This window comes from Typha angustifolia, chromosome 1 (genome assembly GCF_048772165.1).
Source record: "Typha angustifolia cultivar Huaian chromosome 1, ASM4877216v1, whole genome shotgun sequence".
Classification (NCBI taxonomy): Eukaryota; Viridiplantae; Streptophyta; class Magnoliopsida; order Poales; family Typhaceae; genus Typha; species Typha angustifolia.
The window spans coordinates 8,912,905-8,938,660 of record NC_133239.1 but is presented as its reverse complement, the minus strand read 5'-3'; the positions used below and the strand labels follow the sequence as shown (position 1 = coordinate 8,938,660).

The 25,756-nt window shown below is 35.8% G+C and overlaps 1 protein-coding gene across 1 annotated transcript; it reads right to left on the bottom strand.

Moving 5' to 3' along the window:
• Positions 1 to 1,273: 1,273 nt before the first annotated feature.
• Positions 1,274 to 25,746, bottom strand: LOC140761731 (type II inositol polyphosphate 5-phosphatase 15-like). Its single transcript, XM_073099187.1, has 11 exons — positions 24,893 to 25,746; positions 19,891 to 20,143; positions 18,971 to 19,778; positions 13,774 to 13,895; positions 13,550 to 13,634; positions 9,352 to 9,517; positions 9,129 to 9,166; positions 8,785 to 9,040; positions 8,578 to 8,701; positions 8,132 to 8,492; positions 1,274 to 2,166 (listed from the first exon to the last, which is right to left on the bottom strand). Exons 1-11 carry the CDS (start codon positions 25,575 to 25,577, stop codon positions 1,900 to 1,902), a joined length of 3,165 nt encoding a protein of 1,054 aa, XP_072955288.1. The 5' UTR covers positions 25,578 to 25,746; the 3' UTR covers positions 1,274 to 1,899.
• Between the last annotated feature and the right edge of the window lie 10 nt (positions 25,747 to 25,756).

Sequence of the window (25,756 nt, the reverse complement as noted above, 5' to 3'; positions counted from 1 at the left end):
ATAGTTATCCGTGGAGTTAACTAATAGTTAAATGTTAAATAATTTAAATATAAATAGATATAAATATTATTCTTTTAATTTTCATATATTTCTCTTAGTTAAGGATATTTTTGTATTTTTATTAAATTAATAAAACTAAACTTGAAAAGTAATTAGGAGTTTATATATGCAAATAATATATGTTTGATATGAACTGAGTCAGATCGGATCATATCAATGGGACATTGGACTCCATGGATAAGTTTAGTTATTTTAATTATTATGTTTATGTGGTTTATTCACGTCTTATTAGGTTAGAATTTTATGTAATTAGCTAAATTTAATTATGTACAATTTTGGAAAGATATTTAGAAGATTTCGTTTATTATTTGAATATTATGAAACTACCTAGATAAGATCGGCAATCTTTTGATCAACAACTTTGGTATTTAAGATTTCTCCAAATTCGAACTCTTTTTATGGCGAAGCGAAGAATTAATTCGAGATAGATAAGGTATATGATTCAAGTCAGATTGAATCACATCATAGGAATTTATTTAATTAACTAAGTTTATTAACTTCTACGCAATTTCAGAAAAATATTCAGCAAATATCATATTATAGAGACAATAAAAACAATAGGTAAATTCAAAACCAAAAGCAATCTAACTAGATAACTAAATTATATGTGTGTGTGTGTGATCGAGCTATATTGAATCAAACACGAGTGAGCTAAATCTTACTCATGTTCGGCTCATTTATATTTAGAGCTCAAATTTTGGCTCACGACTTCTTAAGTGAGTCAATCTCGAATAAAATTTCAGCTAGACTTCTCGAGCGCGAGTCAATCTTAAATAAAATTTCAGCTAGACTTCTCGACCTAGACAATCTCGAAAAAAATTTCAGCTAGACCTCTAGAGTGAGTCAATCTCGAATAAAATTTCAAGCCAAACACAAATTGTCCAGAACAGCTAAATTGACAGCCATACCTTGAACATACGGATATGCCAAAGAGGGTGCATAAAACCGCTTCAAGAGTTGAACAATTTGGAGACTTCCGTGGCTAATCAAAGAACCAAATTTTATATTATTTTCTTTTTATCCTGCAAACTTATTATACGTCACAAATTGTTCCTATCATATAAGGTGATTAACACTTTCTTTTTAGCACGAAAGAGTAGGTTATAAGCTAGACAAAGACTAACTCATTTAATACATAGATTGGACAACCGTACTAGCCCTTTAAAGAAATAATCCCAAACCAAGTGTATACAACGCTTTGATAGAAAATATGTATACAACGCTTTGATAGAAAATCCATTACTCCATATCTATTGGAGAAATCAAAATAATAACCTCCTTTAGATGAGTTGGACTGTTAATAAGACTCAACAATTAAGCTACAGTGATAGCTTATCACCAATAACTATTGAAAAATACAGACTCTGATACAATAAGATCAACAAAAAAAAATGGTTCCCTTGTTGCAGAACAGAATCAATCGTATATAAGCTAATTACAAGGTTTTGTACAATCATCAAATCAATGAACGAAATAAATAGAGAACAAAGAAAAGCAACAGCAAAGAACTTTCAGAATTAAACCAGAATCAATATCCCGCAATACTTAACAACTGCACAAACTAAGCATTGGACGCTGATCGAATGAATAGACAAGATTCATTGGAAGAATTTTGTTGTAGTAGTTCCTTTTATCAAATAACATGTCAGCTGGTTGGAAGATTCTTTCTTTCTATTCTCTTTTTCTCTCAGAATGTGAACTGGGTCACAGTTGAGTTCCTCTACAAAAGAAGATTTTACTGGCAAGTGACCTCACCTTCTGATTATATCATCAAAGAACTTTGCCAGCCCTGCTGTTCTACCATTTTACTACACAGCTTTATGTAAATGATGCCTATGTCTACCACATCCAAGGGCCACTTGGTTTTGCACCTTTTGAAGTGAATGGCATCCTAGATGAGCTGTGTTGTACATTAATCCGATATCTTTTGGCTTCAGTATGATAACATCCAGTGATCTTCAATAGTAGCATAGCTATTTTGTCCTGGTTGTCTTCAGAGCAACGGTTCTGTGAGAAACAAAGGACCTCTTGAGGATTGAGAAGCCCATGCTGAAATGAAACTTCTACTGTTTGCCCAGGGTAAATTAAACCAACTGCTGGAGTAACCTAAAACATGGTAAGAATCATTTTAGTGTCTGAAACAATGAATGAGAGTTTGCTAGAAGAGTGCCAAGTAAAAAAGAAATTACTGAATGAAAATGAGGAGTTAATCTAACAATAGAGTACAATAGTAGGTACCATTCAACATTGCATTTTCAACACATTAATCAGTACTAAAGGTTCACGAATCTATGTATGTCAACTGCTTCAAAGTTTGAAGCATAATGACATCCCCTGTCAACAACAGGGGCTCTAAAGGTCATTCAGCTACAAGTCTTTTCTCCTTTAGGATATGGCAAATTCCTATTTGCTGGAAGATAATGGCCATGTCCAGAAATAATTGGATTAAAAGTTCTCTGTTTCACAGTTTTTTTCGACAGTAATTTATAAACACAGCTGGATTTGTATCAGCAATGAAACCAATCATTGATCTTACACTACAGCAGGATGTGCTCCTATTAGATTGACTAAAGATACTTACAAATAGGGAGTTGATACAAGGTACATGATTCCCAATAGGTTCTAACCAGGTATTTAGACAATTTTCTAGGTATCAATCTATCCCAACCACTCTTCTAAGATGTAGTCATTACAGTCAAACATTGCCATTATCAACCCAAGTCTGACTCAAGTACTTGTGATCTAAATCAGAAATCATGTCTGGCCTGGGCTTAGCCAAAAAAATTCACGCTAGGTCTTGGGCGATTGGACCATTTGACCAACCCTGCTATTCTAGAGTTATAACACACCCAACACTCTAAAAGTTTAAGCTATTAGAGAATAATAATTTTTATCCTTTATATCCCTATAAATTCTAGGCTTGAGGTATTTTTCATAATATCAAAAACTGGACTTGATTTAAATAGGTTAAGATTTTTTATTTAAAGCTTAATTATACTTTACCCCCTTCGATACTTTAAGCAGATATCATTTTATCTCCCTATACTATAAAAGTATACAAATACTTCTCTAAGCTTTTGAAAAGCTACAACCTATTAAACATCGTTAAAGAATGTCCCAAAATTACTTTTCTATCCCTCTAAAATTACTTTTGAAACACTTCACCTTCTTCTTCCTCTTCTCAACCCATATTACCTTCTTCCCTTCTTCCCCTCTTTTTTTTCTTTAATCCACCACTCTCATCCCCATACATAACTTCCCTCTGAATTTCACCAATTACAGAATTCAGGACAACAGAAGCTACCAACTCACCTCATAAAAGGTGGAGAAGGCGAAGTGAAAACCAGAGATCAATATATCCAAGGAACTAGAGAAACCTACGCAAAAAACTACCTACTATGCCTAAATTGATAACAAGATCATAACTTTCTTACTTTCTACCATGAACCTAGTCGAAATCATCAATTACACCGCGGTGGAGAAGGCAAGGTGAAAACATTTGCAAAGATCGACAAAATAAAGCAACAAATCGACATACCCCATGTTCTAAACTAACTACAACGGCACCAAATTCCAATAAGAAAGCTTGAGAACCTACATAAAACATTCAAATGCTTGCAAAATCACAACTTTCTCATTCTTGTACGAAACCAAGAATAATTCCATCAAATTCAACTGACCCACCTTATCAAATTCTGTCCTAGTGGAGAAAGCAAAGTGCAACCCCACAACAGATCGCACAAGGCACGGCGACTAGGATTCGACAGCATCTCGTAGGACTCCTGCACCTCGATAAAACACCATGTGTGCTCCTCCGCCCAATCTGGCAGTGAGACACCAGGGTGATACTTCCTCCTCATCTGCTTGTAAGCCTTCTTGATCTCTTCCAAGCTTCCTTCCTCAGAAATCCCCAAGACCTGGTAGAAGCTTCCCTTCTACTCTAGGAATCCGTCCCCATTGATTGCGACTTTGGTTCTGAAGGTAGAGGAGGCGAGTTTAGGGAGTCTGGGTTGCCTTCGCATCCATGGAAGTAACAAGCTCAGCCGGTCACCACCACCCATTTTAGTGGTGGAAAGCTCTAATCATGGATGGAGAGCTTCGTCGATGCTGCTTTCGGGAAGTACTATGCTCATCCCTCTCTCAATTAGGGAGTTCTGTAGGTGGATTGAATTCTCCTCTTCTCAGCCTAAAGGAAGGAGACGAGGGCAAAATTGTCTAAATATTATTTTTTAACCTTAATAAGGATAATTTTGTCTATCTAAAATTAACATACTATTCACATGTTTAGCACGTAAGTTTTAACTAACGGAAGGCTAACATATGAGTTTAGTTATAGCTTTTCAAAAATCTAAAAAGGTATTTATACGCTTTTATAGTACAAAGAAAAAAAATGATACCGAGTCAAAATACATGAGAGCAAAATGTAATTAAGCCTTTATTTAATTCATAGATCCCAGTTTCGACCGATCCTGATCCAAACCAAAACTAGCCGATTGGCTAGTTCCGACACTGTAGCAGGCCTACTGCAGCAGCAGCCTGCACCTGCTCCTACTGTAGAGAGAGATGGAGGGTACGAGAGAGAGAGAGGGAGAAAGAGATTTCTAGGCTTTTATATATAAGTAATTATTATTTTCTTATTTTCTTGTATTTTTTTCTAAATTTTTTAGAAAATTTTCAATATTTTTAAATAATATTTAGAATTTTGTTTAATTAAAATAGTTCCATCCGATACAAACAGCCGATATGTATCGTTTTTCCGAACAGCCGATCCAGATCCCGATACCAATTTTCGGAACCTTGATTTAATCACAAGGAAGACCTGATGAGATTCAAATTCAAAACCTCCTCCTTTGGTACTATGATATTTCACCAACTACTGTAATACCTTAAGCCATGGATGGTCATGCCAATTGGCACGCCCCATGTTGGTAGTGGCACAACAGTTGGCACAGGCCAGTGGCACATCCTGGTGCCGAATCATGTCGATCGACACGACCACATGCCAGTTATTATGTTATGTGGAGCATTTTTAAAAAAAAATCCTATTTTTATTAATCATTGTCAAATCACCTGACCAATTAATCATTTAGAAAACTAGGATAAAATTAATAATGATGGAACTAGAGATGATTATGATGAAAATAATGATAATGATGGTGATGGTGATGGTGATAGTGGTAGTGATAGTGATAACAATGAGAATCAGTTTGTAGGTAGCAGAACATCAAGAGAGGTGCGCCTACAAGATGATATGTGTTCATCATCATTACTATCATATCAATCACCCACAGAGCCACAACACCCATATTATATTTAATATCCGCAATCTGCATATACTTATGTATTTGTACTTATGCCCCGGTCGTTCTCATATATATTCAATATTCATATCATATCATAGAAGAATTACAAAAATTTTATTTATATGAAAACTATGTAAGACGTTACAACGAGCAATACTATCAGTGGATGAGTTTTAAAGAATAGTATTTGGTGCAACATTCTCGTATTATTCTTATGCCAACAAATGATGTCTTTCATCCTCCTCGTCATTTAACGTTCAACTAAATATTAGTTTTAATTACTGAACTATTATCAGCTAATATTATGTGTTAAATATTATTATGTGTTCAATTATATTATGGAGTGTTCAATTATTAATATTAGCTTTAATGAATATATTCAATCATATTATGTATTAAATAATATTTATATTTAACCATTGCTTTATCCTTAATAAAATAGGTCATTTACAAAAATAATCTAAAGATAAAACACTATAATGTAGGTTTTAATACATAGATTTAAATCAACAACCAAAAATTGATATACTGAAGACCCAAAAATGTCTCTAAATATCCTAAAATTTTTATTAAAAATATTATAAATGCGTGCCAGTAGCATACCCATTGTTGGCTTAAGCTATTAGAAAATAATAATTTTTATCTTTTATATCCTAACATAGTGTAGGGTTCAAAAGTACCATAAGATGACAATAATAGATATAGTTATGACACACCTAGAGACATACCTTCTAAACTGGATACAACACCTCATAATATATCAGTTAGATATGGAGGATATCAACATGTATATCAAATTCAACAAAGGGGAGAGATTAATGGATGACACATTTATTACGGACTTGATCATTATTATAGTATTCTTTCTCCTATTGATTCCTTAGTTATATTTGCCATATCTGTATATGGTGGTTTTTCCAAATATTTCTAATGGCAAACATGGTTAAAGGTGTAAACAAGCCGAGCTCGAGCGAGCTCGAGCGAGCTGAGCTCCGCTCGGCTCGCCACGAAATAAATATTACTCTAGCTCGGCTCGGCTCATATACTAGTATCGAGCTGGCTTGGCTCGGCTCGAGTGGCTCGTTTCTAAAATGTTAAATATTATTTTATTTGGAGAGGACACATTTTAATGTGTAAGAGACAATATGTAAAAGCCATTTCAAATTTTTTACTTTTGATATGGGACTAAAGTGAACTTCATTTTAAAAATTTAATACACTACCTTGGAAAATTTTACCAACTATGAATTAAATCGGAGACATGAGTGAGAACAAAAGCATTCTAATCAACTGTGCTAGATAACCTTAGATAAATAAGTAGACTAAATATAGTAATATATATTTCGAGCTAATTCGAGCCGAGCTCGAGCGAACTGGCTCCAGCATGACTCTCTGCTTGGTTAACTTTTCAAGCTAAAAAATTCAGCTCTGCTTGGCTCATTTAGAGCTCAAGCCGAGCCTCACGAGCTTCTTTGACAACACTAAACACGATAGAAAAAGTCATTTGACTCATTGTATCATATGTTTGGGATGATAACATATGTATTTGGATACATAAACCATACTTCACCATTAACATTTGCATTGACATTACTATACTTAACCCGTAACAATGACAACAATAATCACAACTAGTTGAAAGATCCACCATGGAGAGTGATCCTTATTCTTGAGATTTTCCACAACTAACCCAAACTTTCCTAATTTTCTATCATTTGTTCTGAATTTTTTGTCAACTTTAATTTTAGATCAATTTCTTGAATTATTTAGAATGGATCAAAACTGAAACTGTTGACACCATGTATTGCTTCAATAGAATCTTTGAACCTAGGTTAGCATAAACACTTGGCTTGCTAAGCCAATTGAATGGCATGTTTTTGCATAGAGAACATCTGAAATTAGCAGCATTTTTCACATCACAGAATAAAAGATACGACTTACCAAAACTCTACAAGTAAAAGCTGCCAACATACTAAATCTGAATATAAAGAACAAAAGGTGAATCTTTTCCTTTATTTTCATTCTCTTCCTTCTCCCTTTGAAAACAATTATGAGGAAATCAAGTCAAGTGATGTCTTCCAATGGCTTTGACTCTGATCTTGCTGAATATCAACTTCCATGCTGTTGTCTGCTATATATGATGCAACTTGTCAAACCTTATTACTAAAAAAAATTTGCTTTTAGGCTGCTTGTTAAAAGAACTATGTCATGAAAGTTCATAGTGTTATACCATAACAAACACATGTTACACCCTATAAATTTATTTATGTATGGCTTGGACCTGATAATTCATCACTAATAAGATACTGCCTGTAATTTATGATCTAGTTGTTGGTGTCAGCCAAGGTAGCACAGACCAAATGACATGAATGTAGAGTCGGCTAATACAGATTGAACAGATTATTCACTAGGCTATGGTGCCCATGAAGAATTTGTGCCAACAGGATAGAAGTCATTATGGCAATACCTGCTTCATGGATAATCTATCGTGTTTCCCTACTAACTGCATTTGAAAACTACAGAACCCAAACTATCTGAATCTTCCTTTATCGTCTTATTAAACTATAATTTGATTAGCTCCTCTAGTCCTCTTTATCAGTATATTTGTGCTTATCACTATTCTTGCTTTCTCGTAAGTACATACATATATGAGTATGAAATGTGGTATCCAGAATTATATATTTTAGTAACATATGCAGAAACCCGCTCGTTGAAACTTGAAGCCAGTAAGCTACGAACAACTTGAAATGGACAGAATATGTAACCAACCTTTAACCATTTAGGAAAGCCAGAGGAACCGCTTCCACAAGACATTGATGTTTGCTCTTCCTCATTGACACTGGACATATCTTCACATATGATTTCAAAAGCAGCATTATTCCTTGAACATTTATTAGTTACTCGTACAGCAGAGATTTCTTGATTTTGCAGGATGATGTTGTCAGTACTGACAAGTACTTCTGGGATAACTTGAAGTTCTTCAAGCAAGCACCTAAGTTTCTTATTTGTAAGAATTATTTCCCCGAGCTCTTTCCTCCTTACCAGTTCATCAGCATGTGCAATATCTACATTAAAGATGCACTTTACAGGTTTATGATCACTGTCTGTTGCATCCATGCAAGAATCATATCTGAAATATCAAGTGATTATTTATTAAGATCTGATAATTATTGTACCCTTTTTCTATTGGATACAGTTTTGCTTAAAGAACTTACAAGGATATTGAAGAAACTACAGGGCAATTTAGTGAGCACTCAGCTCCTGAAGCAGTACGACTGTCACGATATAATATTCTGTCACACCAGGCAGGAATTCGCTTCTTCTCACTAGAATCATACCCTACAAGATGATCCCTATGATTTTGGTCCAAGAAATTTGTTCAAAATCTCAAAAAGAAGATGACATAAATTCTCTAGATATACCTGATAGACCTGGTTGGTGTTTTTCAAATTTATAAGTAGGAGGAAACATGAGTTGCCCTTCACGTAATCCCTGGAAGACTCTGCCAGCTCTCATTTCTGCTCGGAGCTGATCTTTTTCTCTAAGCTTGTCAAAGCATCTTTGAGAAACTAAGCCCATTGCTTCATCATAGGAAATATCATGAAGCCGGTAGTTAAAATCACCAAGAAAAACAACCATGTCTGCTTCTGACAACTCAGATTTTGTGTTATTGGTCGTCTGCCATAGACACAACAAAGCTTCTATGAACTTAAAATTGGTCTTATCTTTCAGAGACAAAATAAGAAAAGATAGACTATTTGCATACATTCGCTCCACGGAAGAATTGAACAGCAGAAGCACCAGCTGCATCGAAAAAAAAAAAAAGATGAAAGCATAAGAAAATAATTGGAAATTTCCTGATCCATCATGCATTGCATGGTCAAAATCAGCATATACTATTGCTATAACTGCTAACAGACATCTCATCTTTACATGTCTACAACAGGTAAAAGTTGAGACAAGCCCAATTGCAAAATCTTAAGGGAAACCTGCAGAAGCCAGGAGTCTACTGGAAGGGGAGCTGAAGGTCATTGTTCGGAAGACATGATCAAAGTCCTCATTCCGTCGGCTCACAGCTTCCATATGTGCAGCAAAATGACAATTAACAAAGCAAACACTCTGAGCATATATTCTCATCCTCAAGCTTACAGCTCCCTAGAGACAATGGTTAACAACAGAATTAAATTAATGCAATGGAAAAAGAAACGTAATTTAGGGCAATAAAACAAGTCCTCCTCAACTAACATAAGAAAGAAAAATTAATAAAAAAATCCTAGTTATGCCGCATCAGCATGAAATTCCAAGGAATATCATTGTCAAAGGATTGCATATGTTAGCCAATTAGCAGTTGCCAATTCTGCGACAGCTTATGGAAGGTAGCTTATGGACTTTTCTGTTCCAGAACAGTAAGCACCTCGAGTTGTACTTGTCATTTTTTAGTACCACTGGCTCTTTTTACCATATCCCACAGAAGTCTGACAAAGCTGACATTTAATAGGATTTCTAGAATACCACTAAGGTATGTTCTCTCTCATCAGTGAATCCATTTTCCTGCCTCCCAGTACCTTTCCATAACAGCATGGTTAGAAAGAGAAGAAAATGAAAGATAACCATCTGGCTACACAGAAAAAGAAGACAACCAACCACTTGATTTGTGGGAGAAAATGAAGAGAATGTGGAGTTCACCATAGAAGAGAAGAGAGGAGGTGATAGGGCATACACATGGAATTTATCACAAGAATAAATTTTATTCAATTTTCCATGATAAATTATCTTACATTTGGAATTCGCTTAGCCTTACATAAAGAGGTAAGGAGATAATATCAAATCAAAATCTTTCCTAATCTACTCTATAACCAAACTAGGCTCTTTTAACTTGAGATCAACCAAATCTTAATGTAACTTACCTCTTAACTTATCTAACATAATGTATCTTTTAGATCTTAAGAGCTTTAGACCAAACAAGATTTGCGAGAAATAAACCTAAATTGAGCTAAAAATAGTGAAATACAAAAATATAGTGAAAATCTCATTCCCATAAAAAATGGATGACATCACAACATGCATTATCTAGATGGAACAATAAAAATATATAATAGATATTAAATGCAATGGTGCAACCTAGTAGAAAATATGTTGAACCGTGTCCTAATAAGACAAAAAGGTATAACTTCATTCATATTCTTGACTGAAGTTGTCATCCCGCATAAATTTGAATAGTTCAACTTGTAAGAGGATGGAGGGTATTAAACATAGAATTAAAGAAGAAACATTATAAACAGTAAACTGGAATGGTGCTTTTTCTGTGTTTTGATATTCTAATATGCTTACAGATTTACAAGATAGATATAAGATCAAATATAAAATATCCTTTATAAAAACTATGTATAGCTAGTATAAAAGACAAAGTAGGGGCTGGGACAAAATGCTGAACCTTAAGGCAGAGATGAATAGAGAGCTGAGACGGTAGAAGACAGAATAAGATTCTAGAAAGAAGAATAAAATAACATAAAAGGTCAACCTGGACAAAGAAGCATCTTTCATTAATCACAAAACAGTTACTACTATTTTGAGCCTCTAATGGCTTTTTATAAGAGAGACTAACTTGCTCTTTAAGGAAACAATTTTTACTCCTAATAGGCAATGACGGTCGTGCCAATCGTCATAGGATGTACCAATACTAGGCCAGCACGTGGCACGGGGAGTGCCAACAAAGCACCCCCGCAACAACCCTTGCACAGAATTTTCGTGGTCACATGGAGAGGTTGGAAAAGGTGTAAAGCCCACAAGGACTCCCATAGCCGTATGGAAAAGCTGGAGAAGATGAATGGCCATAGCTAGGTTTTTTTTTTGTGTTTCTTGATCGGATGAAGAAAAACAGTGGAGAAATAATTCGAATCACTTAAAAAGTGGATTTGGATCGTAAAGGATCGTTTAAGATAAGTTAGAATCCATTATCACTTAAAGGATCTCAATCACTTAAAATAGGATCCTTTATGATAAGTCATAATCTTTTATTACTTATAATAAGATCAGCATCCGCAATCACTAAAAGTAGGATCCAATAAGCTAACCCGTCACCCTATCTATTGCCTTCCTCTCTTTTCACAATTCCACACCCATTTTTTCTTAACCCTAGCTCTAAGCTGGTAGCCATGGATGGTGGGAAAGGATTCCAAGACAATTCTCTATCTCAGTTCTTTGCTGTGCTGTGTGTCGGCATGTGCCATGCTAACCACCAGCCAACACGGAACGTGCCACGAGCACGACCATCCTTGCTAATAAGTCTCCTACTCTCCATAAACTCCTAAATGAATAAAAAGGCATCAGTTATCTTTCATGTGATCAACCTCACTGTAGTAATACATAGCTTTATAGTGTTTGCCACAATACTGATACAATAAAATCTTAAAAAGAGAAAATTAATAAAACTCCATAATAAAAATAAGCAAAATGTATTAAAAACACCCTGCCTTTTGCTTTCATTTACACCCTACCATATGGATATTTATCGTCAGAACCTATTTTGCTTCTAATGCCTCAAAAAAACCCTAGGTTAATTTATATTTCATAATTTCTTAAAATAAAAAATCAAAATACAAATACCCCTCATTTTGACTTTAAAACCTAGTTCTCCTTTATTTTACCTTAACCTAAAAAGACTTATTCAAGGGTATTACAGTAATTTTGCATCTATAGTTATCATAAATCATCTATACAGTAACTGACAGTTAATAAAACTAACGACAAGATATTTTTGAGGCATCTTAGGAAAAATGCAAGGGTCGAATAATAATTATTCATATGGCAAGGTGTAATCAATAATAAATCAAAAGGTAGGGTATTTTTGATAAATTTCCTTTCTTTCTTAAATTAGTAACCTTAAACAAAAGGCCTCTTTTTACTTCTATCCAGCTACTATTCTTTATCATAAGCTTCCTTTGCATGAACCTTGCCCATGAGATAATCCCAGTCGTCATCATATCTTCAATCAACAGTAGGATCTCTTATACACAAGCATTAATTCCTCATAGTAAATTGCTTCAACGATGGCTCTGCAATTTGTCGATCAACAAATTGTAGAAGTTCAGATGATCCGCTCAAATAGAGATTGACGAATTGTCGAGTAGAAGAAAGGATCCTCATATTGACAATTCTTTTGTTGATTTGTTAGTATGTGATCATTGGTATCATGTTCTTCTTGTGCAACAGTGGTGCAGATTTATGTTGTGATCATTAGTGAACTTTTGGATTGAAAATCCTTCAAAAGTAGAAGTGCTAATGGAGGATTCTTCTGGTGTAGAATCTTCTATATTGGAAAGGAAATATGAATATCAACCTGAGGTCCTTGCATTGATATCTGAAGAGTAAGGACTGGAGATGAAGAATCATATCTAGAAGGAAGGTAGATACTCTTTTGATTTTGGTAAAAAGGAAGGAGGAAAATTAGGGTAGAGAGAATAAAGAAAAGATATGAGGCAAGAAACCAATAATCCAATAGCCTAATGATTTTGGCTGTCATCCACACCTTTGTAGAGGTTAACCAACAAACCAAAATAACAATTATTAACCCAAATTCTAAAAGATTCCCGCCGATCGCGTTCGAACGCACAAAAACCATTCTCTGTCGATGCGAATGCGATGCAGGCGTTTAAATACCGCGCTCGAACACACTCGATCGTGTTCGAACGCGCATTTCATGTTTTCTGTATTTGCAAACCTAATACAGGCGTTCACAAATGTGTTCGAACGCGTCCCCAACCGCGTTTGAACACGACCTACAGAAAACTTATTTTAATGACAACAATAACTAATACAATAAAAAAAGACTCTAACTAAATGTATCACTAGCCAGGATATATAGGCTATCTCATATGAGATTTGAGAAGAGCCAAATATCACACAGACAATATGCAAGCAGCCAAGAGATACATGAATAGGAAACTGGACTGAATACCCTACAAAGAAAGTGCTGACAGATAGCAAGACATTACTAATTATGACTTTTGACTTCATGTCAACCCAACTTACTTACCTAGATGAGAAAAGAACATTGATTGTATTTCAATAGCTCATTGTCACAACTTAGATAACTCTAAACTGCGTTATCACTAGTTCATCCACATAGAAAGAGAAAAGGAACTTTTGAACTTACAAATGATCTCAGCGAAAGCAATAAAAGATTACCTTGTTGCCAATGGCACGGCCAAAACCACATGGTACAGCAGCAGTATCAATATCACCAATGTATTGCTTAAGATTCCTTTTGGCCCTGGAGAAGATAAAGAAATATGAGAAGATAGATGAGTTGAAGAGAGTAAGAAATGAAATGAAAAAATAAAGAAGCATTGACAACAGATGACCCATGCTATTGGTAAAGCAATTACTGGTTTTTTTCTTAATAAATTTACCATACAGCAATAAGTAGTCCTGCCAATTGTCTAGAACCAACAAACTCAAAAGAGGCTCCATATAAGATCTTCCCAATGGTATCCAACCACCACTGTCCATTAGGACTTCCCTCTAGTCCTACCTAAAAATCAGCCAAAATCCAAGAGAATAACAAGTATTAGAAAGTTTGATACTTACAGACTTACCTCAAGAATCCACATAATATCAAATTTCTGACAAACCAATCATATTGCATCAGTAAAGAAAATGAGTCATCTATTAAGCATGAAATGCACTTAGCCTAGAACAATTGTTTAGTTCTCTCCTTTTTTTCCCTGATTCTGCCAGTTCAGTTGTACAGTTACCTAGCACAACCATCAAGAGTATTTAATGTGATTGGTGTGCTAGGTAACTATAGCTAGCATATTTAAATCTCTTTTAGTAGTATGTTATTGGTGTGCTCCAAACCTCCTAATATACCAAGCTTAAGATCACATTAGCATAAGACGTAAGTAATATATAATCTACTGAGAATTGTGTTTTAGGGGGAAAACACCGAACTACATGTTTTTGGTAAACACAATAAGTTTAGTCAGAAAATCCCATTTATAACAGGAATGGAATTTGACCTCACCAAGCTACCCACCATAGCAGCAACGTCCCCTTAGTATTCCTAGCCTCCACCTCCTACTCCCCTTCCTTTTCTGCCTAATTCATTGCTATATGTGATCCACAGATCTTCCTCTTCCTTCCCCACTATAGTCCATAGTTGCTTCTTGCCCTACTACATACAAGTCCTCATTCGCACTTCCAAACAAAATTGGAAGAACGCATTGAGACCTGCCGAAGTCTTTGCCAGTCTATGCTACCCAGCCCATACACTTCCAACATGACATAGAGCCACGCCTCACCTCAAACTTCCGTCTTGTCTTGTGCACAGTTTTTTAACACTGATCCATCCTTTCTTGGCTTCTTGTTGATTTCTTTCACCCTCTCCTATCTACCTCCTAAAGGACCCCTAGTCTGCCCATCACCAACAACTTCTATAGCTGTATCAGTCATCCACCACAAGAGAACATTTCAAGAAACCACTCGAACAGTGGCAAGTGACACTTCCTCACTCAAACCTAAACCTCCACTGTTGCTATTCCTGCACCTCTTATATTAGGTCCTTTGGATAGATTGTGAAGATAATTTGGAGGTCATCATGCCCCAAATCTTATACTTATGATAGCAGTGTGCCTCAATCCAAGACTGAAGTAGATGTGTCAGGGCATTGATGGCAAATACTAAGACTTGATAATGAACTGCACACTTGTGCAGGATGAAGAAAGAAAGATAGCAGTGTCTTAAACTTTTTAGTGGTCTATTCGACTAGAACAAAACAGTTAGCTTGGAAACAAGTAGTTGGAAAAGACAGAGTTATACAATTAATAAGTAAAATTTATTTATTTCTAACTAGACTCACAACCCAGTTATTAAATTCCAGAAATTGATATATGCATACATTTGGACTTTTGATTGTCATGTGTGATTTTTGAGTAATTTAATTTGTTTAGAATTGACCACATGATCATGTAATCTAAATCCCGACCTTCAAATTTGTGTATAAATTATATGAGCTTAATGAACCCTTAAAGGTGTCTAGTGAACTACGTCTTAAAACCAATACGTAGAATTTTTGTCCTTAAAATCCTAAATAGAGGTTAATTAAAATTTAGCTTTTCTATATAACCAAATGTAGGGGCTGATTTAATTCATAGAATCTAATAAAACTTAGTAATAGAATATCTTAGTTACCTATTTAATTAGTGCTTAAGGTATAACAAATAACTTGATTAATTCTAATTAATCATGTTTAAGAGATTAATTATGGAGAGGGGCTTAACTGCAACTCTAAATAGTCCCACATTAGATATGCCATAGAAACTATGTGAGGGTGATGACTAGAGAATAGTCCCTACGAACAATTATCAGATTGGATAGTGAAGACCATAGAGTTCCCTATATATAGAGGCATTCCTATTGCTACAATAAAACAACTAATTCGAAACATCAAATAATAAGGAAAGGAGAATAGGATCGCCTCAACAAGGAAAGGAGTAAAGAATTGAATTGTTCCTACTTAGGAAATCCTGATGCTCTTCCACTTCATATCAAGGTTCTGAAACTCAGTATTGAGATCGGGCGTTAGAAAAAATGATATGCATCGGTTGTATCAGTCTGCCACCAATATTAGATCAGATTATATTTAATTACGTAAAATTCTAAATGTTATTTAAAATGCAAAAAAAATTCTAAAATTTTATTAAAAAAATAGAAAAAAAAATAAGAAAATTAAAATTAGTCACATATGAAGCCTAAAAATTAAAGAAAATACTTACTCAAAATTATAATAAATTCCTACTTGAATTTGACAAATTTTTATACTAGTAAATTACTACTGCAGAACAACAATAAAGAGAGAGATATTCTATAGTAGTAGAAAAAGATGAGTTAAAAAGTGAGAAAGAGGGAAAAAAATAAATGAAGAAAAAACTCATCTGAGTTCACCAAAGTGTGGATTAGCTAGAAAAGCTCACTGAATCAGTCGCCGAACAAGTTCAATGAGAGTGAGAGGAGAGTGTGTGAAAAATAGAGGATAAAAATTAAAAATCTAAAAAGAATGCAATTGATGACATCAATTACTAATGTCTCCTAGGTTAGATACATTTTAGATTAAACCTGAATCTTAAAAAAAATTAGTTTCAACCAATATTGCTGATTTCGGCCGATCCAACTCGAGATCAGTCGATTTGGGATCCATGCTTCATACTTTCAAAAGTTTAAGCAAGAGTAGTAATAGTTCAAATATTCTAATATTCTTTAGTTGATAACTTAGTGTAAGCTGGTATAAAACACTCACGAGAGACGAGATATCTATCTATCTATCTATCTATCTATCTATATATATATATATATATATATATATATATATATATATATATATACTTTTAGAGGAGATTAGAGCAAGGTTAGCTAGAAATCAACACTTCCTACAAATACCAAGTCAAAATTCCAATTTTGTTACTTTTATGCTTTGTAATCCATGGTAGCATTCTTTTACCGTTATTTGTGGGTATCCGACATGGCATAGCATGGACAAGAGGTGAGTGGTCAAGCTTTGTTTTATTCATTTCATCCATAATTTCAGTAATATATATATTATGTAAACATATGTAATAAACTTCCATAAATGTTGATATTCGATTTAATGGGTTGCAGCGTGAGTTACTTTTACTATTATTTGGTTTACAAGTCATATGTCATTGGAAGCATGCCTACATATGCATACTCTATCTGTTACTCTAAAACAATGATTTCATAGCATTATCTTTAGTGGCACTCCTCGGATATGGTATTGCTATCATTAGATAAACTTGTTTTTGCAGGAAGCATGTCCGAAACCATATTGAAATTTAGGGAGATTACTCGTCTAAAGAAGAGCTCGGTATGGTTGGCCCTCAACTGAATTGATCGGAAGTCTAGTGAACATACTCCCCTATGAACACAATCAGGGAATCCTGTGATAAACTCTAGTTTCTCAGCAGTTTAAAAGAAAACTCGGTACATTGGGAAACCTTAACCAGTTTGACATAGGGAACAAACCCAGGCGTCATTCTGATGTGATCTAAGTGCAATGTTGAATCAAACTAGGCTCTACTTCCCATGAGTTAATGTTGGCACTTGGTTACATGTGATTAGTTCCTTGAGATCATGCTTTGATTATAAATGTTGACACCATTTAATCATTGATTATGAGATTTCAGATTCTTAATCATTATCTTATACAAGTTTCATTTTAAAGTTATTTACATTTTGTACTAAATAAGTTTTTGTTTATTTTGAAGATAACTAAACATTATGTTTCTATTAACTATTAAGTTATTAATATGGCTACTGTTAGTTGATTTTGTTTCTCGGTTGAATCATCTTGCATCCAGTGGCCTTCAAAAGAAATAAGTTATGTATGTTATATGTGTTTGTCTGTGCATATCAACATTTTTCAGTGAAAATATAAAAACAAGGCAAGTGGACTTTAAAGATCAAGTCTAGGAAGTCCACTGTTGGATTTTCAATCAGTTCATCATTGAGTTGTTATGAACTTATGATATTTACTATTGTAAACTTTATTTATGATTTTATTGACTTCTTACAAAATTCTTGTTGCTGGTTAAGCCTAATGATCATGATACATTGTGATTTTTTTATTGTAATGTGATAAAAGGCTTTCATGCTCCACAAACCAGGTCTCTTTGATCCACAACCAGTCTTGTCCCCAACATGGCATGTGACAAAACCCTAAGCTCTTTTAGAATATTAGATAGCATCCAAGCACCTCTTTCGTTTCATACTATTGAACAGCAGCAGCAAAACCCTTCCAAAAGAATCATCTAAACATGGAAATTGACTTGACGAGAGAGAAAGATGAGATCTCCTGATTTTGGGTTTGTTTTCATCTCTAAGATACTAGTAAGGCAAAAAGACAGATGAAGCATAAGCATATTCTCCAATCCAGTAAGTTGTAAAATTAATAAATTAAATATAATATACCACTAACTTGTGGTATTAGTATTTGACATTACAGAGAATAAGTTTTGACATCTTAGACTTAACTTGTAGTAATACTTTTCTTGAATCCAAATAAAAATTGAAGAAGAAATACTTTTAACTTGCTACTTGGTACATCATGATTCATAAAGTGAGTACTACCTCATTTGATCTAACATGTGATTCATCAGATTTTTTTACCCTCCATAAAACAAAAGGTCTACACATCTGCAGTTTCCGTCGCAACGACAAATGGACCAGAATATCTAAATTTGAAAGATAATGCTACATTCTTTTAGTATTAACCAGCACTAAACGTGGACCACAAGTCAAATGAGCTCACATATCTATAATCATTCTGATATTACTCTCCAAAAAAATTTATCACTGGAAAGTCAGCATTAGCTAAGACTAATTCTATCTGTTAATTCTAGAATTACTTTCATGAATCAGACTATGTGTGGATCCAGTTCTATTGCATGTTGAACCTAGAGAAAACTCCAGATTCAATTGCCCTTTTCTTGTTTTTCTTAATCATATTATAGACAATTTTTGCAGAATTACCAAATTGCAATGAAAAGAACATTAGAAAATGTAAAGAAATCTAACTATAACGTAGTATCTTACTGTTTCTTTAGCTGCAGCCATTGCAAGAAAACCAGCACCCATTTCCACCTCTTGCAACCCAACAACAACCAACCCAATCTCTGAGGCTGCAGAACCCAGCCAAGAATTTAGGGAATCATAAGATGCTCTTTCTTGTCCAACATTCCAAGAAGCTACCAACATTTTTAGGTATTCAGCTTTTTTATAAGATAACTCTTTCTTGGTCAGCTCTGATCGCAAGATGCTGTCAAGAGGCCCTGGAGATGACAGGTTCCACCCACGAATTCCTCCGTAATTAGCCAAAGTAAAAATGTAGGAACCCCTAACTGCCATTTTTATTATTGGACCACTATGGGCAACCCAACCTCCAAGCAAATTTCCCTCTAGATCCATGAACTGAAGTGTACCATCTATATATCCGACCCATAGTCTTGTTCCAAAGGTACAAATGCTCTGAACTGCAGAGGAGTGATGCTGAAACTCTTGTATCCGATGACCATTTCCATCCCATTGCGCAAGTGAGCCATTTGCACATCCAATCCAGATCATTCCATCCATGGACATTGCTAATGCTTCTGTTCTTCGATTATCATCTCCAAATGCTGCCTTGACCGCCACTCTCCGAACAGCATCAGCTGCTCCCATAAGTGCGTTACGCGAACGTTGAAAGAAACTCATAGAACCCTGGGATTTTTCCTTTTTCAAAGAGAAAAAATTCATCTTCGTGTCTTGCTCTTCGTATGGATCCTGGACAGACAAGACATCAAATCGAGTCTCAATCTGGCCATCTGTGCTAATCACTTTCAGAAGTTCCTTTGTATGACAATCCCTACATGGTCAAGAAAGGAAGAATTTGGGATAAATAACAGTTCAGTTGAAAAAGTTTGTCGTACTCTATAATGAAAACAATGACACGGAAAGGGAAGTTCACGAAGTTATACCAGAGCGCAAAGGAGAGATAACCACCACTCCATACCTTTGATCTGGAAGTATCAGACAATAATAATTTTACATCTACTGTAGGCAGGGGAGACACCCCTCCATCAGTGACCAAGCTACTAAGGTCAACATATGACCTCTCAACTAATGAAGCAGCCTTACGACTTTCTTCAGCTCGTAAAGAGATGGACTCATCAATGGCTTCCATAGACCATACTTTAATAACTCCACCTTCAGATCCAGACCACAACTCACCTAGGAAACACAAAAATAACAGAAAAGGGGGGTTAAGAAGTAAGAACTGCCAGTTAACTTGTTTAACTGACCTAAATAGTAACCACCGAACTAAATCAAATAAGAGAAGAAAAATGACAAACAGGGACACAGAGAGATAGAAGAAGACATAGATAACCTGGTTAACTAATCTAATTAGAAGCCACTGATACAGAGAAATTAGAAACCACAGAGATAAGCAATCATATAATGGCAATATGACTAGTATACCACCAGAAAGATACAAGAAGATAGCACAAAGAGGGACATAAAGCTTTAAGCTTGTATAAACTTAAATGGGTCTTCGAACATTAAAGCTCAAACACAGAAAATGATGTAACAAGAAATTGCAAAACAGATACTTTTAGTGGCATAAGATATGTACTGACTTGACAAAATGTAATAAGCAATTATCAGTAGATAATTTTAATAGCAGAATTAATGAATTTTCTTGATCTAATTTTTAAAAGCATGAAAATACATTTATTTTGACAAATGTTGTAACATTCAAAAAAGAAGGGGGGGACCGCACATGCCTAGCACGTGCGGGCACTGTTCTTCTTCCTTCCCATTTTTGAGGACGGAAGGAGCGAATTTTATTTCTACAACCTTACCTTGTCGGAGCCATCACCACCAGAGTCGGTCATTAGGGAGTCGTCGGAGTGAGAGATTAACACCAAAAGCATAGCAGATGAGTCCTCTTCCATTTCTTCAGTTAATTTAATTCCTCAATGATCATGGGTGGTTATGCCATGAGGCCTTGCTTCGCCGGCTTTCCCCGCCTTCGGCGTCGGCCCGACCAACTCTTCGAACGAGTTTCCCACCTTGTGGGGAGTCTCTTGCCATCAATTATTGGAGCTTTCGAAGCTTAGGGACCGATTTCCCTCAACACCATGGCCAACGGTCATGGAAGGTGTCTCTCATCGGCGACCTCTTGGGTCAACTCCTCTCCACTTCATGTAGCTTGCCGGAGTCGCGGGCAACATTTTAATGTCACCACTTTGGGTTGCTGAGAGTGGAATAACCTGCAACCCTCTCCCCTATATACGTATCTTCCTCCTTCTGAGGAAGAAGAGCTTTGGGTTGGGATCAAAACCCGTGGGTGAGACCGGGCTAGTGGGTGAAGGAGGATAACATGGTTGGGACTTTAGATCCCAACCCATGTGCAGTCCAACCCAAACTCAATTTAGGGTTTGGATGAACCAACTCTGGGTCAGAGGCGACCCAACTCTTATGTTTGTAAGGTTTGAGCCTTGGCCTAACTCAAATTCATATTTTGTGTGTAGTCCAACCCAAACCAAATTTAAGGTTTGGGTGAACCAAGTTTGGGTCAGAGAAGACCTAACCCTTATGTTTGTTGGGTTTAGGCCTTGGCCCAACCCAAATTCATACTTTGGTGGGCCGTGGGCTAGCAACCCACAACAAGTACTTGGGCTAGATTTGGCCTATTTCTAATTAAATTATATTTTTATTTTAGAAATCATGACATTGGTTAAATTAATTATTATATTTTTGTCTGCAAATTAAATTCTTATATTTTTGTATACAAATTAAATTATTATATTCTATGTGTAAAATATATGACTCAATGTGTTACTATACTTCGTACAAATAGCTATTTTGATAATTATGAATACTAGTGGAAAAATATAGTTGATACGTGGTATGACTTTGAGAACAATCTCAGGTTAGATATTATTTTTATATCTCCCTGTAGTAACTCAAGTCTATCTTAAAGTCTAGCAAACAGACTTATACTTGATCAGCATATAATCCGTTTAAGTGACTCTAGTATAGTTAAATAATTCCATACTAGACTAGAAATCTCTCTAAAGTGACTCTAATCTCTCTTTATAGTCAGTGAAAAAGACAAATTACGTTTATCACACAGTGACACCTCCTGATAACCCTAACTGGATCAATTAGGAGGAAAAGACCCGAGCGCATCGCGAAGTAAATTCTAATTGATGTAGATCAACAAGCATAATCTCAAGTTATGACAGGTTTGACATTATTGAGATTGAGGAGGTTTACATAATGAAATAAGGCATGACATTAGCTTGTTAATTGCATCTTTGTGACTTATGCTTATTATTCGTATTATGAGTTTGTTAGCTATTGTTTTAATTATTGAGTTTCAGTTAGTATCTCATATTAGATAAATAATAAATTTTTAGCTTTTGAGTGGATTCAATCACTGAGCTAAAGTTGTTAACTTTATTAAACTTTATTTATATTTCAGATAATGGTCAGCGTGGCGAATGAAAGGGGCATAGGGACTCTACCTCCACTTAAGATTTTGGCCCTTTATACCTTCAATTATAGTAGTGATTTTTAGTTTTGATTTAAGAAGCTAAATGTTGATTTAGTGATATTTGGAAGACATGATTGTATAATTTGGTTCAAGAGATAAAAGAAGGCAATGGCAATACTGCAATATCTCTTATAGCTAGTATCATTGACTAATCATTTTTACGCTCGCTATCTAAACTTTTATCACCTTCATCAATTCAGAATCCAAATATAGTCTACTCTCCCTTAATAAGAACAGATGTTTAGACATCAAATAGTACACTAACCCAGGCACAAAGTCAATAAAAATAGAAAATTGTTAAAGAATCAAACATGGCACCATCGCAGTCAGTGTTATCTTCCCTTGATGCGTGTATGAAATTGTGCTCCTACAATCGTAACCTTCAAATATTTGGGTTCATTATCTAATGAGAGACCCCAACAGACCCAACAAACTGGACAGAGATGGCCAATAAAATATTTCAAGAATATTTAACACACAATAAGAAAATGCATTAGCTAGGCCTAGTTCTATTCGCCTTGTAATTCATGGAAACTTCTCCATAGCTAAGAGAAGTTTTTAATGCTAAACACAACAAAATATAGGGATTTAAAATATTTATGTAATAAAGCACACTTGAGATACTGTTACTAGTGGAAGAAACAAAACTAAAAATTATTGCATCATGATGGCATTCAAGAACCTAAATTTGTAGAAATTAAATTTCAACACTATTCTCTAGAGTTATTAGAGATAACAAAGAAAAAATTAATGTTGACCCTTACAATTAATTATTTTCTAATCCTCCTAAGTCCTCCATTCCAAGTTTCCAACAATTACCTAGCCTTTCCTCCCAGCCACTCTCCTTGACACCTGCCACTACCTCATATGCCTTATCTCCTAGTTACATTTTTTACACACAAACGATGTCAAAACTCTATCAACATTTATCCAATGAAACAGACAAAAAATGAGAAAATTTGCAAGATCCATCTTTATATTTGATAGACCTTGTGCAAGAAAAAATGATGACTCACTTTCATAACAGCATTGCATGCATTCTACACCGAAACAAGGATAATTTCTACATCAACAATATCCAACAAATTCAATTAAACTCAAAAGATCCTCATTTTAGTAAAGCTGAAGAAAATCAAGTTTAGCAACACATGCATTCTACATTGAGACAAGAACAATTTCTAGATAAATTTGATTCTCTAGATGTTGATCCATAAATTTGATCAAAACAAAAGAAAAATCGCACCTATATATCCTTAGTATTAGTTGTTTGAAATAAATAAACAATAACAACTTAATTATGCTATCAGTTATAACCCTAATCTTGAACTCCTAATAGTTACTGTCATATGAAATTCGTCATACCAAGTGAACACCAAATAATCATTGTTTTGCTTATTTAAATAGTCAATCCAAATCATCCCAAGCTAGCTCTCACATGATAATAAAAAGGGCATCCTAGGGCATGAGGCTCCTGCCTAGGATCTCAATTTATCTTTTACTTAGACTATAATTTTCTTTTCCAGCAATTTCAGCTTTTTTGGTATGTCGGTTCATCTAAGTTGACTGAATTATACAAGCATGCCTATAGACCAAGGCTCTTAAAGAGAATCTCAGAAAAAAAATATTATGTCATATGGCAGGATACATACATACAAACACACATTATATATATTGTAGGAGCTGACCAATTCTTTTCATCGTAATTGGAAGTACTCCTAAGTATGGAAGGAAATGCAAGTATCCATCTGCAAGTAATCCTAAGCATCTTGCACATTTTTATTTTGTTATTCACTCTAAAGTGATGCTTCTGTAAAAACAAAGTCGTACAAATATAATGATTCAACATAGAAGTGAATTTGCCGTCCAAAAATTACCAGAATTCTTCATTAGAAATAAATAATCTTTAATTTAAATGCATCAAAATTGATACACGTAGAGCTAGCTTCTTACTCCAAAATATTTCCATAGTCAAGCAGTTTCTCTCATTGTTCCAATCCACATTACCTAACAATCACTATTGACATAATTTCTAAGACTATCCACATACTTTATGGACCTCAGTGAACAGTTGCAAATCAACAACAAGTTCCTTCTTAGCTAAGTACCACAAATGTGCATTTTTCAAATTTCTTGTGATAACAATTTCATGTTACTTACTGGATCTCACATCGGACTTAAAATCTAGGTCAACCTTGATAATTCAGGCAAGAGCTCGTTGAACCTCTCTGGAAAGTCAACAACAAAATATCTAATTATTCCACAACATTGTAACCAAGAATATCAGGAGGAAATCACTTCATTAAGAGCTTATAACCATGCAGGACTGCAATGTCACAGAATTCTTTTCCGTTTCTCCATCATTTCGAAAAGAATGAAAAACCTAACCACAAAATAAGATCTTGGAGACAAAACGTTACCATACGGAGTAACGACCATGGATAGTACCGGCGCCCGGTGAGCCTCCCACACGATGCACTCCTTAAAATCCCCACTACGATCCATCTCCAAATTCCTCACCGCCACCCCCTTCTCCATCCTCCATCCCAAAATCCTCCCATCCCTATGCCCACTCCACACCACCCCGCGTCCCAAATCCACCGCCAAGCAAATAGCTGGCGGTACACGGCACGACTCCAAGAACGGCGCGCTCTCCTCATCCCCTCTCCTCTTGTTTCTCTTCTCCGCGGCGCCGCGGAAGACATCGGTGAGGTCCCAGACGCGGACGCCGGCGTCGTGCGCGGCCCAGAGAGCGGATCCGGCGCAGGCGATGGAGCGGAGGGAGACGCCCGCCTGGGTCTCGCGGAGGGGACGAGGGCGGAGCTCGAGGGGAGGAGGACAGGAAGGGTCAACGGCGGTGCGTGGAGGAGGGTGGAAGAATGCGGCGGCGGCGGCTGAGGAGGAGGGAGAGAATTCGGGGAGGGAGGTGGAGTGGTGGGGCCCCGGGGGAGGGGGCCAATGGGAGTCCGTTGTGGGGGCTGTGGGGGCTGGGTGCGCGGGAGGAGGGAGAGGAGGTGGAGGAGGGAGAGGGGCGGTGAAATCGGTGGTGAAGAAATCGGCGGCGAGGTCGTCCCAGTCGGAGAAGGGTGGGGTTTTCTCGGCCATTTTCTCTTTTCTTTTCTTGGGATGGTGTTGAAGGTCTGAATGGACGAAGAGATCGGCGACAGCGTAGGAGAGAGTGTTAGTGGGTTGGCACTATCGGCGACGCCGTGGGTCAAGGTGTAGCGATGATAACTATTTTGGCAATTGGCGTGCTTGGTGTCCATTATGGGAAATGATGAGTT